Genomic DNA, 18,408 nt, shown 5'->3' with positions numbered 1-18,408 from the left:
CATTGTCTGCTGTCTGCCTGAGGGCTTGGGTGGCTTCCAACTTATTATGATGAACATCAAAGAAAAATTCAGACACTCCAACAAATCAAATGCAGATAGCTGGAGGTGTTCTTTGAAAACAGGCTTTACAAAAAAGCCAGACCCTGTACATGACAGACAATAAGCGAAGTAGTTGGAAATGTTCTATTGTTGGATTTATAGGTAAGTACCACAAATAGTAAAAGGGACGCAGGTGGCACTGTGGGTTAAACCACTGAGCCTAGAGCTTGCCAATCAGAAGGTCGGCGGTTCGAATCCCCACAACGGAGTGAGCTTCCGTTGCTCGGTTCCTGCTCTTGCCAACCTAGCAGTTCGAAAGCACATCAAAGTGCAAGTAGATAAATAGGTACCGCTCCGGCGGGAAGGTAAACGGCGTTTCCGTGCGCTGTTCTCGTTTGCCAGAAGTGGCTCAGTCATACTGGCCACATGACCCAGAAGCTGTACGCCGGCTCCCTTGGCCAATAACGTGAGATGAGCGCCGCAACCCCAGAGTTGTCTGCGACTGGACCTAACGGTCAGGAGTATCTTTACCTTTACCACAAATATGGACCTTGGAAGCAGACTTACATACACAAATTGTCAGCAATTACATGCCACCAATTTGTGGGAAGGATGTTTCATTCTGTGGGAAGCTCAAACTGCATGCAAGAGGCAAATGTATTTTCTGGTAACAAACAGTAGCAACATTTACTATGTTACTTATATGCTCTGAATTTAATAGCTACTCCTTTGCACAAAAATATTCAGGAATTATTCAAGGCAAATATTATCAGGTTAAGCAATAATTTTATTTTATGGAAATGATTCTCATTCAGAAAAAAGAGGGGGCAGATTTGAAGTACCCAAGAACTGCCTAAAACAGGGTTTCTCAAGCTTTCTACCCCAGGGTCAACTGAGATGGTTGAAAACTACAAAGGCCCATCAATCACAAAATAGTGGCAGATGCAAGTAGTATGACATAATTAGCTGGCAATTACTTGTTATAAGAATTTTTAGGTCTTAAAGGTAAAGGTAAAGGGACCCCTGACCATTAGGTCCAGTCGTGACCGACTCTGGGGTTGCGCGCTCATCTCGCATTATTGGCCGAGGGAGCCGGCGTATAGCTTCCAGGTCATGTGGCCAGCATGACAAAGCCGCTTCTGGCAAACCAGAGCAGCACATGGAAACGCTGTTTACCTTCCCGCTGTAGCGGTTCCTATTTATCTACTTGCATTTTGACATGGTTTCGAACTGCTAGGTTGGCAGGTCTTATATATTTATAATAAATGTTCATAAATGTAACAAGCAAACACACACCATATATAAATATATAAACCACATGTCTAAAATGCACAGGAAAAGTCCTAAAGCCATTCTGACTCTTTCAGTCACCTCAAATATTTCTCTACAAGGTCGAAGGAAATGCAGAAACCTCCCCATTGCGGGCACACGTGCTAAACTCTGTCTGTAGCGCCTGCCCTTTCCCCCAAAGAATGAGACAAGAGACCAGAGTATGGGTTCAAATTGGACACAACTTTACTGAGCCTCAGAAGTGGGAAACTTGGCATATGTCTTGGCAGGGAAGCCTCTCAGCCCGTCTGGCTGAGGATATGCAGGCTGATGAGGTGCAGTGGGAGGGGACTGTAAAGCACAAACTTACACAGCATGCCCTTCCACTAACCTCATCCCGTGAGTTTGACCTACATGCCGCTGCTCTAGGGCCGGGGACTCCTGGTTTTGCCCTTTAACAGGCCCTGCAAGCGTCACCGCATGGGAAGGGAGCATGAATGCACCCCCCCCACACACACACAACTTGATGATAGACTAAAGGATACATTGCCAAGGCCTAAAACTGCCACCCGAGGCCCCTAAGGGCCTCGTCGCCAAGAGTCCCACAACTGAGAAACATTCACCCATGCTCTGCCATCAAACCTTGCTGTCTACCTAGTCCCTGAGGACTTGCCGCAAGTCGTGCAGCCAGAGGTCATTACCAAATGGTGTCAGGTGCACTCCATCCGCCCTGAATATGCCGGCTGCATCTGCCCTGATGGTGGGGTGTGGGATAGAGAACCCGCCAATCAGCCGCATGGGATTTCGCATGACCCTGTTGATTTTTTCCACCACATAATTGATGCGAGAGGGATTGGAAACCCCTCTCCAGTGCAGGCAGGGGAGGAGATTGGACCAGCCGTTGGTCATTGCTGGGTACAAGGCAATGCCTTTTTGTTCAACTAGATCATTTCCCCCCAGGTGCAAAATCAAGACTCTCGGGGGGCCATGCGCTGCTGCGGCATTACTCAGCATGGGCATCAAGCCCAGCCAATGCATGCCCCAGTGGCCCATCCAATAAATGCGTACCTTGGGGTGAATGTTAAGGTTAGGACCCCCATTGTGTGACCAGGCATGCTCCGCTGCCCAATGGGCAATGCTGTGCCCCACAATCCAGATCTTCCTGGAGAGAAGAAACCATGTGAGGCCTGGCTGAAAGGCTCAGCCTCTTTTCTTTGGCCTTAAGCTCCTCCCTGGCCGAGGGTGGGTTGAAGGCCAACCTAAGGAGGTGGGAGGCACCTGTCCAGGTAAGCCCCCACTTGGTGCCGCAAACCCCGCCCACCTGTGGTGAAGGGAGGGTGGAAACTGTCTCTGTCCTCACAAATCCTGCCTCAATGGCACATTTAAGGTGTGAACAGGGTGAGCCTGTGACCTGGCTCAGGAATTAAGTATTATCATTACAAAAGAATGGCCAGGCTCCTAGATAATCCAGTCAAGTGACCATTAACAGGTAACCTGGCAGACAGGGTAAAAACAACGCACTCAGATTTCTGTTGTAGATCGCCTTTTCTGTAATGTAGGTATGATGTATCTGGGAGGTGGTCTTGGGCTACACCCCTTCTGTGATGTAAGTATGATGTTTCTGGGGGTGGTCTTGGACTCCAGAGCAGGCAATTTAAAATGTCTATGTAAGGGCGGGCACACCTTTGTTCTGGGTCCTCCTCCTCTTTCCTGCGTGTGGGAGAGCACCCTGTTGCAACAGTTAATAAAGATCAGGCTTTCTGGCTGTTTTGCTTCCCAATATTCTCTGGTTGGTCTATGTTATTTTCTCCTAATGATAGAGAACCTACAAAATGACTCTATATGGGCTCTTGGGTACCCCATAAGGGGAAAGGAGCAGTTTTATTACTTATAGCGTACTGATGTGACTTTCTACTGATACGTAATCCATTTTTGGAAAATAGCTAAATTATTTGCCACAAGTGTTTTCCCTGTAGCAAGAAGTTCCATAGCTTAGCATTCCTCGAGCCAAGTACTGTACAGAAAAAAATAAGACACCACCTGAAAATAAGCCACCGTGTGTTTTTTTGAGGAAAAAAAGTTATAAGACGGTGTCTTAAAAAAGGGGAAACACGGTAAGTGGGGAAGGCTTTTTCCTTCACATGCCTCTTGAGTATTTTTACCCATCTCCTGTAATTTCTCCCTATTCTCTTCTCACTGCACCTTATTTCCCCACACCATATGAGTTTCTTTCATCCCTCTTCCCTGGTCCTTTTACACTCACTTATTCCTCCTATAACAACCTTCCTCTTTTCTTCACTTGCCTTCTATTTCCAGTTAAATGTTTTATTAACTATTAACCTTTTATCTCACTTTCTAATTTCCCTCCACACTTCCTCTGACTTTCTTCCCTTCTCCCCACTGAATGTCTCTTCTCTCCTGGCCATCTTTACCCAGCATGCAAAGAGCTGCTGGGGCTGCCATTAGTATAGTCAAAGGCAATGACATGTCTAAGGGACAGGCAGGGAAATGAGGAGGCACTGGGCAAGCTGTGGCTTTAAGACCCAGGGCCCTAGATCACTGTCTGAGAAACAGTGGTCTAAAAGAGTAAACAGTGTGAATAAGTAAGATTGGGGCGGGGCTTAGTGCACTTATATGCGTTCACCTACAAAAAATTTAATTTCCTAAATTATAGCTACAACTGAGGAATCATAATCTTAAAAATCAGGCTGCTCATATAAGCTTGGTTTGCACCACCGTGATGGACTTGAATAGTTCAGCAACATCTGAAGAGCCAAAGTTTAGCCATTCCTGCCTCAGACAACATATAGGGCTATGCTAAGTTCTTGCTCTTAGAATACATTGCACTTGCACTGAAGCTGCACATTTTTACTTTGCTGCAGGTGTGATGTCAAGTTGCATAATATCTGGGGAGTTTTATTCAGGGAGGGGACATGTTTTGACCCTAATCTTAAGGTAAAGTAAAGGTACCCCTGACCGTTAGGTCCAGTCACGGAGGACTCTGGGGTTGTGGTGCTCATCTCGCTCTATAGGCCGAGGGAGCCAGCGTTTGTCCGCAGACAGTTTCCGGGTCATGTGGCCAGCATGACTAAGCCACTTCTGGCGAACCAGAGCAGCGCACAGAAATGCCGTTTATCTTCCCGCCGGAGCGGTACCTATTTATCTACTTGCACTTTGACGTGCTTTTGAACTGCTAGGTGGGCAGGAGCTGGGACCGAGCAACGGGAGCTCACTCCGTTGCGGGGATTCAAACCACCGACCTGATCGGCAAGCCCTAGGCTCTGTGGTTTACTGCAAATCTCTATGATGGAAGGTTTCTGAAAGTTCTGAATAACCTGCCTTTAACATCCAAATCAGAGAATCATTTAGCTAGAAACGTTCAACTTCCTGCTCAATAAAGGAAATCTAACTACAGCATCAAGCTATAGTTGGAGCATCCCCAACAGATGGCAATCCAACCATTGCTTCCAGTGAGGGAGGTAACACTCCCTAGGTAATTAGTCCCTATGTCTAACTGCTCTTACTGTTAAAAGCTTCTCCTAATGTCCAACCAAAATCTAGCTTTTGCGCCTGTATTTGTGACTCTTTGTATTATGAACCTATTCAGTGGGTTCAGCAGAGAGAAGTTAAAGAACTTACTTTCTTGATAACAGTGACTTTTTGTCAACAGTCCCTTTAAAAAAGCCTCATGTTAAAATACTATGCTCTGTTCTATTATAAAGGATTTCTTTTATTAGACACCAATTCAAGCTCCATGTTGGTCCACTGGAGTCAATCCATAGAGCCAGTGTGCCTTTCTCTAGCCTAAACTTTCAACAGTGGTTCAGCTTCACCCGTTGCTTAAAAAAATGGTTTGAGCAATAGAGTTTTTCTGTAGCATGGATGAGGTTTTGTAGTCACTTAGAACCTGAGCTATTTTGGAGCGGCACATAACACAGTCTCTAACTGCAGGGGTTGAGAAGAGCAATTAGGATCTTTGTACTAAGGCTTTCAAGGTGGTTGAGAGACAAAAGTTGTGACTTCACACTGTCTAGAGGAAATAAACACTGCCTATACTTTGATAGAGCAGCTTGGTTGGAGTTCAGAAAGTGTTGCTGCATCTGTGTTATAAGCCTGCAATTTGCTTTTGTCCAGTTCAATAGTGTGCGTACTGCACTTGTCAATACAACTGACAAGAAACATAGTATCTGGTATCTATACTCAATTCATGTCTCTCTGCAAGAAAAATAGCCAGCTCCAAGAGTCTTTGAATAATGTGTGATCTAGTTTCCAAATAAGAGTCTCAATGTGTGATTCTTCTGGGCACAAAACTGTATTTGTGAACTTTAAATCTCTGTTAAAAAGAAGAAGAAGAAATGGCATCAATTATTCCCCCTTACTCTGAAGCACCTAAAAGAAGTGTGCTGTATTAAGGTACTACACTTTATATTTTAAGCATTCATACCGGTATTTAAAATTACTTTAAATTAAACCATTGCTTTGTAACAGCCATGAGACCTGGAAAATTTGGATAAAAATTGGCACAGTTTTAGGTCCACCCCCACCAAGCATGTAAAAGTAATTGGGATGCTTTTGTTGAATACTATTGTTGGAAAGGGAATTGAAGAGGCTGATGTAGAATCTTACTTATATTCTAATCTTTGGCTGTAATTTTATGCGCACTCACCTGAAAGTAAACCCCACAGAACATGTTGGGAATTACTTCTAAGTAAACAAGTGTTACAACGTAGGTAACCTGCATATGAATGTGATGTTAATATGCTTTAACACACTTCCACACAGTTCAGAAGGACTTACTGTCAAGTGAGTGTGCACAGGACTGTAACCTTAGTAGTTATGAGCAGAAACCAGCCCACTTTTTGGGGGGGGGGTTGGGTGGGAAGAGAAGAGGATTTTTATCTGTGATGTAGTATGTTACAAATAGTTTGTACAAAAAATACTGAATTAATTTTAAAAATACCATTAAAAATCTTTGGACGCTAATTCCTGACGCATTTTAATTTCTTTCATGAGTCATTGCTACAGCCAGACCATTACTGATTGTCACACTGGAATAATTAATTTCATTACTCTACTCCAAAATCAAATTAATACCGAATAGAAAATATTATTGAAAACAAACACTGAGAACAACAGTCCAATCTCTCAGTCTCTCCCTGCATGGTTCTTCTTATTACACATGGGGTAAAAAGAAAAAAAAGAAAGAAAAAGAAGTCAAATATCCAGAAAGTGCTAGAAGGTCCCTTGGATGTGGTGACACTTCAGCATGAGGGCAACTTGGTTTTTCAAGACTACACATCTGGAGGAAATCCAGAAAAGCCACATGAAGGTTTGGCATCTGCGGCCTAGGGGCAAAACTACATGATCTTCATTTAGGGTTGCCAGACTCAATAGAGGACAGGACTTCTGTGCCTTTAATTGCCCTGCACTCTTTTGAGTCTGGAAACCTTAAAAAGAAACCAGCAGACCCTTTGTTTAATTTCCAAGCAAAGGGTCTGCTGGTTTCTCTTTAAGGTTTCCAGACTCAAAAGAGAGCAGGGCAATTAAAGGCACAGAAGTCCTGTCCTCTATTGAGTCTGGCAACCCGATTTTCATTTAATACAGAGACGGCTAGGTAAAGATCATTTGCCGTTCAGAGACACCTTTCCAGCTTCCATGTCTCTCTTGATGTCTTCAATCTTCTTTGAAATGTTTGGAACATCATAGTTCTGTGCCAAATACATCTCAACTACAAAACCAACCAAAAACTGTGCAAAACCAACCAAAAACTGAAACATGGTGCCTGCGCGCAGCTGCCTTTTTCCGCCAGCCAGCATTTATCTATGTGAGCCCTAGCGCCGCCTAGAGATCCTTCTATGAAAATGAGAAAAGAAGGCCGGAAAAGCCACAGGGTGCACATGAAACACTGCACAGGGTTCTTTAAATCCTAATGGTTAAATGCTTACTTTTAATGATGCACAGATCACATTCAGAGCTTCCTTGATCTGAGGATGATGAGATTCATGCACCAGTTCCTCACATATCCATATGCCAAGGCTACAAAGAGCAACACATCTGCAAAACAATGTTAGATAGCAATGTAAGCACCGACTTTAGCCAAGCTAAAACGAATGTCAAGGGAGTAGAAAACCTGTGGTATATTGAGAGTTTGTTGAGGTAGGATAACAGTGCAACCCTATGGTCATCTAATTAGATGTAAACTCCACTGAGTTCAATTGAACTTATTCCCAGGTAAGCCTGTTTAGGATTGCAGCCTTAGAGAAGCCATCTCTTAATGTCTAAACTAATATATATGGTGCATGCCACTGCTTTTTCACTGGTTTGCTTCATTAACCATAATCTACTGCTACTTCCTTTTAAAAGGAATTTAAAAGGATTTTAAGAATGCTTATCTATCTCCTTCTCAGATATATTCTCTGGATAACGCATAATGCAGTTGAGCAAAAGCAAATTTGAAAGAAAACAATGATTCAAATTAACACCAAAAGTCAACCCATATTGTGCTATTTAAATAATTTAGCTGAACACACAAATTGACCTATTTGCTTGAGGATCTGCAGTGATCCTTCTTTATTCATACCTTGCCGGTCCAGATGGCTCCTCTCTGGCAGAACTTAATACCGTTTTGATGATCAGTTCCTAAAGTAAGAATGTTCAAAGTCAGTCATCCAAAAACCCCTTAAATTTAAAATAAAGCTTTATTATATGATAGGAAAAGTTCACAGAAAAAGGAGAGTTACAAAACTCTCTACATACTATCATACTATTTGTTCATACTATTTGATCATACTGTTTCCTTAGAGACAGTATCCAATGGAACAAGGAATCCAAAGTTGTTGCAGCCATACATCCCTGCTGATTGCCTTGAATCATCCAGCTTTGGGTACCATATCATGCCTAGGTGCACAAACATCCACTCCCTTACAGTGAGGAGCTGCTACTAGCCGCTACTTTATCAATACATGAATTGACATTGGGTATGTGCACTTCCCTCTTTTCAGAACAGAAAGGAGATCAGAATCCTTTGCTGCTGTTTTTAACTAACCACAGGGCAAATTGTGGTTAAAAGGTAAAGGGACCCCTGACCATTAGGTCCAGTTGTGACCGACTCTGGGGTTGCAGCGCTCATCTCGCATTACTGGCCGAGGAAGCCGACGTACAGCTTCCGGGTCATGTGGCCAGCATGACAAAGCTGCTTCTGGCGAACCAGAGCAGCACACGGAAATGCCGTTTACCTTCCCGCCGAAGCGGTACCTATTTATCTACTTGCATTTTGAGGTGCTTTCGAACTGCTAGGTTGGCAGGAGCAGGGACCGAGGAACAAGAGCTCACCCCATCGCAGGGATTCGAACCGCTGACCTTCTGATCAGCAAGCCCTAGGCCCTGTGATTTAACCCACAGCACCACCTGCGTCCCAAATTGTGGTTAGTCTCAAGCAATTAACTGAAATTAACTTGGAGGACCAGTTTCAAAAATGGTGCTGAAGGTCCCCTCCTCATGCAGCCTTCCCAAAGCCAACTGAGCGAGGCCCTGGGCTTTGGGAAGGAGGCACAAGGCTAGCAGGGTTCTAGTGCCTCACTTACCCAGCTCTGGGAAGGCAGCGTGAGGGCTTGGGTTGGAAGCATCAAATGTTGCTGAGGGCCACCAAAAAGGCCTTGAGGGCTGCATGTGGCCCTCAGGCCATGCATGGACTATTCTGCTCTACAGAGAGAGTCTGCTCCCAGCATTTGGAACTCCTTATCAAGGGACATCTAGCTAGTCCCATATTTGATGACCTTTTGCACGCAAATACATTGTTTATTTACATATGTCTTTTAGCCCATTAGCTAACATACATGTTGAAATTGGTTCTTTTTGTTGCTTTTACAGATGTTTTTTACCTGCTTTGTTCTTATGGTTTTTTTTTTTTTAAATCAGGCACTATTTTCACTGGATCTGTTAGCTGCCTTGACTATGGAAAGGTAGGATGCAAATTCAACAAGCAAACCGATAATTATTAACAACAACAACAACAACAACAATAAATAAGGCACGCATAGGATTGTGCTAGGAGCTGCTACTCAGCTGAAAACAGTCAAACAAGAGAAAATATATGCAGACTACACAGTATTTCAAAACCTACCTTAACATCTGTAAACGGAGACACAACTATGTCAGGAGTGCTTGGGTGTAGAGCTGGGAGTTCACAATATAAATTGGGAAAGCAAACCAGAGAGCCTAAGAGAACTTGTGCTTCTACTCTTGGTGCCTGAGAAAAAGGGAAAGATACAAACAGATGATAAAGTTTAGTCTTCATCTTGAAATGAAATGTTTTAAGCACAGCTCTCTTAGGGTATTGCAGTCATGAATGGACAACATGAGTTGCAAAAGGGCCATGTAGCCCTGGCAGGATTTTGAATTACACAAGGAGCCCTTACAACAGCAACAGCAACAGCAACAGCAGCAGCAATTTATTACTTGTGCCTTACCCCAGCCACTCTGGGCAGATCCCAACCGAATATTAAAAACACAATACAGCATTAAACATTAAAAACTTTCCTAAACTAGAAGAGACTTTCTGCTGCAGAACGTTCCCTGAGGTTGAGAAAGCTGGCCAGAGCCATGAGCCATGAGCCAGTGGGATGGGGTAAAGCCCTGTTCTACTTGTATTGCCATTCAATCACCCAAGGACCAGAATGATGATGAGCTGGTTGCAGTGCTTCGTTGGCTCATATGCTGGTGATGTGTTTGATCTGCTGGGGACGCCTCCGAGTTACTTTTTTGAGAATGCAATTGCACTGGGGCTGCCATCAGGTATTACAGCTTATTGTTATTTGTTAGCTATTCAGTGTGATAGTTACCTTATGCATAGCAGTTTCTAGGTAACTAGGTAACTAGTTAAAAGCATGCACAACATAACAGCACCATTTTCTTACGTTCGTCCCTTATGCTTGCCTTTCACAGACCTTCCCTCTTTTATTATTATTATTATTTATTCAATTTATACATCACCCTATACCCAGAGCTCACAGGGTGGTTTCTGTTGTTTGATACCCTTACCTCTCCCTTTCCTATCTGCATGTAATATTTAAATTTAGATTGCACGCTCCCTAAGGCAAAGGTGCACAGTGTAAGGCAGGCAAATTTGCAAGCAATTGGATGTATAAAACACCGTGTCAAGAATGTAAACAACCTGTACATCATCTAATATACAGCTTTATAATAATACACCTTTTTAGTAAATAAATATAATATGCTAAGTTGCTTTTAAGGCGACAAACTCCCTACTGAGAGAGACTTTAATTGGTCAACTTTGTACCCAACATCCTAGTAACAAAGAATCATAGCTATATACAAAATTAAGCTGTATATAAATGGACTGTTGGACTCACCCAAATGGGGCTTTTAGCTAGTGTCCATCCATTAGGTGGGATCTAGCACCACCTCATGGCTAAAGGTGAGTGGGATAGCAAGAGTGGAAAAAAGACTCACAGACCCCAGGAAGTGAAGCGGCGGGTGGGGATACAAGCAAGAAAATAAATCCCTCTTTTTAATTATAGCAAAGGAAGGCTAAATACAGACATCCCCCCACGTGTGTTCTACTCATGTGCAACTACATGGTGCTGGGAAATAAATTTAAAACAGAATGCCAGGAAATGGCAGGAGAGAGTCTAAAAAGGCTGTCAATGAGGTCAGAGGAAGTCCCAAAGAGATTGAAGGCACAGTGGGGATTTGTTTAGGCTGTCCAGCCTCCCCACCTAACAGCTGGCACATAGGGTAGCACAGCAGCCGCCGCAGCCACTTTGCTGCATGGCCTCCAGCTGACCCCAGAACTTCAACTCTAGTTGAAAAAAGAGTTGTGTGGAGAGACAGCAGGGGGAGGCTTTTTAGAGGATGCTCCCCACTTTAGGCAATTTCGCTTATGTGCATGGGGCCCTGGAATGTAACCCACACATAAGTGGGGGGGGGGGGACGCCTGTCCTGGAGACCAAAAGGAAAAACACTCATAGTGAACACAAGAAAAAATCCAAAAGGAGTGCTAAGACCACAAATCCATCGCAGACAAAGGCAGGAAATGGACAGGAGTCAGCACCAGAAGGGGTTATATATGCCTTGACTCTGAGTTGCATATCCTGCTTCTGGATACCAGGTGGTACTAGATCCTACCTGATGGATGGACAGACACCTACAGAAAATCTAACAGCAATTGCTGAATATAATTAACCTGGGCAACAGCTTAGGACCAGGCTATCTGAGACAGCACTTCCTTCTGTACAAACCAGCCCAGTCATACAACAAAAGGAGGGCCTTCTCTGTGGTGGCCCTCCCACTGTGGAATGACCTCCTAGAGATATGTCAGGCACCTATGGTGCAGGAGTTTCATCGGTGGCAAAAACTTACTTATTCACACCAGCGTTTCGAAGCACCAATCCTTAGTACTGACTTTAGTGAACTCTGGTATATATTTTATTGTTACTTTGTTGTACTGGTTTTATTTTGCAAACTGTATTGCTATTTTTCACAATGAAATGTGGTCTGTAAATAATTTTAAACAGCAGCAATAATTTTTATAAAAGAAACTCACATTGAGAAAAGAGGATGCTGCCACTCTACCAGCTGCGACAATGAAGTCCATGATCAGCGTGGTGGCACCAGGTAAACCAAGTGAAAAAAACTGAGGAGAACAGTGCTTGATGATTGTATTGACGATATCCTTGGAGGAAAAGAGACACAGAACTGTTTAATAGACAGATTGCTTGCAACTTCCATTATGGATACTCTGTTAAATAAAAAGACTAACGGAAGGGCAAAATAAATAGTATGAAACCCTGTTTTGAGAATGTCAGTGGCAGCATTTGGAGATTGTGATAATCTATGTTTTATTCTGATGGGAATAAGTCACAGCAAATATTGGGTTTCCATGCCCCCCACTTTCCCCTTTGGTGTGGTTGCAAGGAGAATAGAAACTGTTTGCTTCTGTTTTGAATTAATCACAGTTTAGTGTGTTGTCTCCATTCTAAACTGTTTACACAGTATAGGTATGAAGGAGTTTATTTGAAACAAACCAGTGTTAAGATTTAGTCACAGGTTGTTGGGTTGGGATGAAACAACAAGCTGTGTTCAACTAAAAACGGAAGCAAACGCTTCCTTCAGGATCAGGAAGGGTTTGTGTGCTACACAAGCCCAAGGCTTGTCTAGGCTCATATTCTTAATGATAAACCATGGAGAAAATCATCATGATGTCCAAGTGCAGCCAGGGAGTCAAACTGAACCTGAATGAAAAATAACTTCTCAGTGAACTAGAATAAAACTATTATCCAAATCTAGCCACATTTCTTCATAATATTTGCAGCTACATTGGAACTTGTCAAGATGTGAACATTCTCTCAAAATAATTTATTCACAAATATATTCAAGGAAAAAAGGATTACTGCTCTTGGTATCATTTATTATTATTATTAAGTTGTATACATCTCTTCAGTGCCGGGCTTTTCAAGTCTTAAAATTTCATCTTAAATGTTTACTGCACTTGAGAACTTCTGTACTGCTGTTGTTCCCAGTGTTAGAAAGCTAGGAGCTAAATGGCACCTTAAACCTATGTTATGGGTGCTTTTTATAATAAGAATACAAAGCTGAAAATTAATGAACTGCAGCTAAAATATAATAATAATAATAATAATAATAATAATAATAATAATAATAATTTATTTATACCCCGCCCATCTGGCTGGGTTTCCCCAGCCACTCTGGGTGGTTTTCAACAGAAATATTAAAATACACTAATTTCTTAAAGATTAAAAGCTTCCCTAAACAGGGCTGCCTTCAGATGTCCTCTAAAAGTCTGGTAGTTGTTTTTCTTTTTGACATCTGGTGGGAGGGCGTTCCACAGGGCGGGTGCCACTACTGAGAAGGCCCTCTGCCTGGTTCCCTGTAACTCATTTTTCACATGGTCGAGTCCTTCCCCTGCCCACTTCCCTAAGATTCTTAAGAGGGTCTCTTCTCCAGTCTTCAGAGAGTAGCTGGAAGTGGGGAGGCAGAAAAAGGTCCTCCTTTTCCTTCCACTCTGCAGTTTTAATCTGAAAACCTATGCGCAGTACTGCACACAGAGCTCAGAAACTGCTCACACTAATGAAATTCCCTGTCACAAAATGTGCCCCAGGACATTGGGAGTTTCGAACACTGGTTGTTCCTAGTTGTTGGCTTTAAATCAGGATTTATTCTGTCAGAAGGATACTAACAAGCTGGAACATGTCCAGAGGAGGGCAACCAAAATGGTCAAAGGCCTGGAAACGATGCCTTATGAGGAATGGCTTAGGGAGCTGGGTATGTTTAGCCTGGAGAAGAGAAGGTTAAGGGGTGATATGATAGCCATGTTCAAATATATTAAAGGATGCCATATAGAGGAGGGAGAAATGTTGTTTTCTGCTGCTCCAGAGAAGCGGACACGGAGCAATGGATTCAAACGACAAGAAGGAAGATTCCACCTAAACATTAGGAAGAACTTCCTGACAGAGCTGTTCGGCAGTGGAATTTGCTGCCAAGGAGTGTGGTGGAGTCTCCTTCTTTGGAGGTCTTTAAGCAGAGGCTTGACAGCCATCTGTCAGGAATGCTTTGATGGTGTTTCCTGCTTGGCAGGGGGTTGGACTGGGTGGCCCTTGTGGTCTCTTCCAACTCTATGATTCTATGATTCTACTGCTTTTATTGTGCTTTAAATCTGGTGCTCATGTTTTACTATACTTTTACATTTTACTGTCTTTTTTGGTGTTAATTGCCCAGAGAACTTTTTTTATTAGGTGGCTTTCACAAATGTGCATGATGGGAATAAAACCCAAATTTGTCTTGAGGGTGCAAAATGATTAGTCAGAAATGCCTCCAAGTTAGAACTGACCATCAGAGAAAGAAGAAAATGAAAGACAGTAAAAAGCAGTACAAAATATTTAACAAATGGGAGTAGAGTTTCCTTCTAAAGTATTTGCTAACTCTAAGAGAAGATGAGTAAGATTACTGGAACCAATGTCTCCTTATTTGCCAATGACCCTTAGATTTCTGGGAAGGTATCTTATTCAGCAGTATGACAGATTCTTGGCAATTATACCCAAAAGGCATAGCTTTACCAGAACTATTATAAATTGGTAATTAGATTGTTTTGCAAGGAGTTGAAACTGTGAGTATGAGACAAAATCTTGCATGAATAGTCACTTAAGATACAGCAAGACTGCCTATATTCAGGTTTGCTGAACAAAGACTCTGGGCTAGTTCTCATGAACAGCATATGAGGTGGCAAACCTGAGTATATGCTCTACTACTTTAGACTGTAGGTGTGACTCTTTAATTATTTCTGGAGGAGCATTCAATCACAAAAAAAATGAGATGTCAACAAAAAAAAATTTTTTAGAACACTGCACCCTGATAGCTCATTGGTGTGTGTTTTTGTGTGTGTGTGTGGGGGGGGGGGGTTTGAGTGAAGGGGTATGGACCCACCTACAATCCAAAAGAGTGCAGCTCAAACACAGATCTATCAGGTCATCTTCTGTTTGCAAGAGCTAAGTCTCTGTCTCTAAAGCAATCGTTTTCAAAATACAGTATTCTTCAAAAAAACCTGTGCTTTCCTTGGAAGCTTATCAATGAAGAGATCAAAAGTGGCAGGCAAGGGTCCTGAAACGCAGCTTGATCAACACTAGTGATCTTTCCCTGAAACATGTAGCTACAAGAACTAGTTAGTGCATTCTAAGTTTACTCAAGAAAGGCCCAACCAGTAGCCTGATACTATGTACACTGTAACACTCCCCAGCTTCTTGTACAACGTACAGAGTTTTCTTGCCAGAGGCAAGAAGCATGTAGAAATGGTTTTCCGATATTAGAAAGTTTGAAAACCACTTCTTTAAAACATAATTTACAATGAATAAAAAAAACTCCAAGTGAGGATTACATTTGCAAATTCTCAAAGGCATACTCTGCAACACGCTTTTAATTTTCTGGGTTCACGACTGCTCATAAATGCGCTTCAGAATAAAGTTTACATTATTGAGGCCCCTTACCTGATCAACATGAAGTAGTCCACAGTGCATTATATTGTAGAAATGAGTTAAAAAGTCCCTGTTTGGAGAAACGTCTTGTCTCCGCTTCATTGTATTACATATGAGTTTATAAGCATGTAACTTGCCTTGTTTGTACTTATCAGTCAACATGGTTGCCTAATATTAAAGAATGAAACCACAATATTAATACTTTCATAAGCTACCCCAATTTTCAATTTCACAGAATTGGCTACACTGTGTTTACCTTGAATAGCCATGGAGTCAGAATTCGCAATGGAGGAATTAGAACTGGTGGAGAAGGTGATGTCATGTTATCAGCTGAAATGCCAAGATTGTCTCTAATCTGAAATTATTTAGAAATACAATGCAAACTTGTGTGAAGATGAATTTGCTGCTTCAATTCTACCTTAAAATACTTTTTTAGGCTGAGCGGCTAAAAATATTCAGTTCTCCAAATACCTTAGCAAGATTTTGCCAGAGTTCACAAAGGTAATCAAAAACTTGAGCATGTATTTCAGGGTCCATAATGGAATTGACATCTCCTAAAATTCCTAACATTCGTCTCCACATTACAGTAGCTACATCTGCATGCCATCCAGTGACTGTTCCTCCTGCCATCACACTGCAGCATTCAGATGGAAAATCACTAGTTTCTGTAAAAGAAGGAAAAACAAACAAAACTTCAGGCCAACTATTATTTGGAGGTAGATTAAGAAGTTAAGGGGGGAAATGATGCGAGGTGTGCAAGAACTTCCATTTGTGCAGTGAGGCTTTCCTCCTTCCTCATGGCCCCCTGGCTCTAAAGGGGTCAGGAAAACCCCCAGAGAACCACATGTGGGGAAGGAGGAGGAATCATTCCATCTGGCAAGCTGAAATGCTTGTGTTGACAGAATGACCACAACAGCAAGATGTTGAATTCCTCCCAAGAAAAACCCATTAATATGTTGCATCAAAATATATGATAGCCAGGTAGAACAGAGCAGTTATGGTCCCTCAATCCCCCACTGTGCCACATTTACCCAGCTTATTTAATGTATAAATAGTCCATGCTCCTGCTTTAATCAAGCAGGAGAAATTTACTTTCTCCCAGGAGTTAGAAACATAATTAGTAAGACAAATTTAAAGAACGGCAAACAGAAAATACAAGTACTCTTCTCTGAGACTACCCGATAGTGAAAACAGTGAGCACTGTATAGGAAATGAAATAAAAGCTATTCTTAAACTTTTCTATCTAAGATATTGCCTAGGTCATCTGGTGTCTGTAAAACAGAGTGGTGGAGCTTCTCATCCAGCTGTAGATCTTTCTGTTCGTTGTGATCTGCACTCAGAGTGGCAGGTGATGGTGTCTGCGACCGTGATCCAAGAGCAGACTGGATTGGTGATGCACTTTCAGAACCTACAAAAGAGATTTTAGTTATCAGAATAAAAAATGCATTTACTCAGCCTTCATTCTGATTTGCAAGTAGCATACAAAGCTCAACAACATCACAACACACATCTAAAAATATGTTATTAGTAGCACTTTGGACACCTATACAGTCAAATATAAGTTGCTGGTACTGGTAAATCCATAATTTTATCTGTTATAGGAATTTCCAAATAGCCTATGTATCAAAAGTGGGGCCAGCAACAAAATATCAAGCCCCTGGATGCTTACTATATATGCTGCTGAGGTCTTCAGCAGGCTGATTTCCTGCTCAACTTTGGGGAAATTTAAAAGCTGCTTGATGGTTTATAGGGGTGACAGATGAAGAGAGAAAAAAGGCTAGTATGTAGTTTTGCCATGCGCAGACCTCTGGATCATGGCTAAAAAATCTACTTGATATGAAGAGGTCTATTATTCCAGAAAACAATATTCTGGGATTTATTAAAAATTAAATTTAACTGGCAAAATGTGCCCCATAAATTATTTTATTCAGATCAACTTTATAGGCTATATCTTTCACCATTTCTAAGAGGAAGGCTGTGAAAATGAATGTCTTTAAATTGTTTAAGGTACTCCAACTCGTCTTATTGCTGCCACAGAATAAAATGGCTAATCTTCTAGAAATGAGTTAAATACTCAGAAATTTCACTCCTCTGCTTTGCAGAGGATTTCTGTATTTTAGTGTTTTGTTGGAAGCCGCCCAGAGTGGCTGGGGGAACCCGGCCAGATGGGCGGGGTATAAATAAATAAATAAATAAATAATTAATAATAATAATAATAATTATTATTATTGCAGCAGAGGAATAACCCAGTCAGATGGAAGGGATACAAATAATACATTATTATTACTATTACCTGTAATAGTTGCTGCATCAGCAGATAGTGGTTGTTGATTAAGACTGCTGGTCTCAGAATCAATATGGAGTGTAGTTAGACTAGCAACTTCCTGTTCTTCAGCACTCTGCTGAAGTCCTGAACCTGCATCAGACTCTGCAGAAGTTATTGTGCCACCTTCAGGGCCAAAGCTGAAATCTACAGAGAGAAATATATACATATCTGAAGGGCCTAACTAAACGCATATAGGTAAAGGGACCCCTGACCGTTAAGCCCAGTCACGAACAAGTCTGGGGTTGCGGCGCTCATCTCGCTCTATAGGCCGAGGGAGCCGGCGTTTGTCCGCAGGCAGCTTCTGGGTCATGTGGCCAGCATGACAAAGCCGCTCCTGGCGAACCAGAGCAGTGCACGGAAACGCTGTTTACCATCCCGCCAGAGTGGTACCTATTTATCTACTTGCACTTTGACGTGTTTTCGAACTGCTAGGTTAGCAGGAGCAGGGACTGAGCAAGGGGAGCTCACCCTGTTGCGGCGATTCGAACTGCTGACCTTCTGATTGGCAAGCCCCAGGCTCTGTGGTTTAGACCACAGCGCTACCCGTGCCCCTTTTAAAAGCATAGACCTTATCAATTTCAAAAACATAGGATTTCCCTACAAAGGGCATTCTTGCTACCTTTCATCTTGTGTTTAATGCAAGTGAGTTGTGCAATCATGTGCAGATTCCAACAAATCTAAGCAACATGATCTAGTGTTTTGGGATCTTATGACTAAACAATGAGGCAGAAGAAATTCTGGAGAAAACGTTTCTCCTTCCTATAAAAT

The 18,408-nt window shown here is 42.2% G+C and overlaps 1 protein-coding gene across 11 annotated transcripts in view; it reads right to left on the bottom strand.

Moving 5' to 3' along the window:
- Positions 1-18,408, bottom strand: part of RALGAPA1 (Ral GTPase activating protein catalytic subunit alpha 1) — a 135,882-nt gene that overhangs the window by 58,462 nt on the left and 59,012 nt on the right. For all 11 annotated transcript variants that reach the window (XR_009557376.1, XM_035109230.2, XM_035109240.2 and 8 more), the window contains 9 exons: positions 17,608-17,784; positions 16,570-16,722; positions 15,786-15,979; positions 15,571-15,669; positions 15,327-15,482; positions 11,873-12,001; positions 9,431-9,556; positions 7,889-7,947; positions 7,254-7,362 (listed from right to left, as the gene is read on the bottom strand). Coding sequence is in view for 10 of the 11 variants with exons in the window: in XM_035109230.2 (XP_034965121.1) it covers positions 7,254-7,362; positions 7,889-7,947; positions 9,431-9,556; positions 11,873-12,001; positions 15,327-15,482; positions 15,571-15,669; positions 15,786-15,979; positions 16,570-16,722; positions 17,608-17,784 (1,202 nt within the window). In the remaining variant the exon portion in view is untranslated. The remainder of the gene's footprint in view (positions 1-7,253; positions 7,363-7,888; positions 7,948-9,430; positions 9,557-11,872; positions 12,002-15,326; positions 15,483-15,570; positions 15,670-15,785; positions 15,980-16,569; positions 16,723-17,607; positions 17,785-18,408) is intronic.

Source organism: Zootoca vivipara, chromosome 1, assembly GCF_963506605.1.
Source record: "Zootoca vivipara chromosome 1, rZooViv1.1, whole genome shotgun sequence".
NCBI lineage: Eukaryota > Metazoa > Chordata > Lepidosauria > Squamata > Lacertidae > Zootoca > Zootoca vivipara.
The sequence above is the reverse complement of the archived record's forward strand: the minus strand, read 5'-3'. Positions and strand labels throughout refer to the sequence as shown.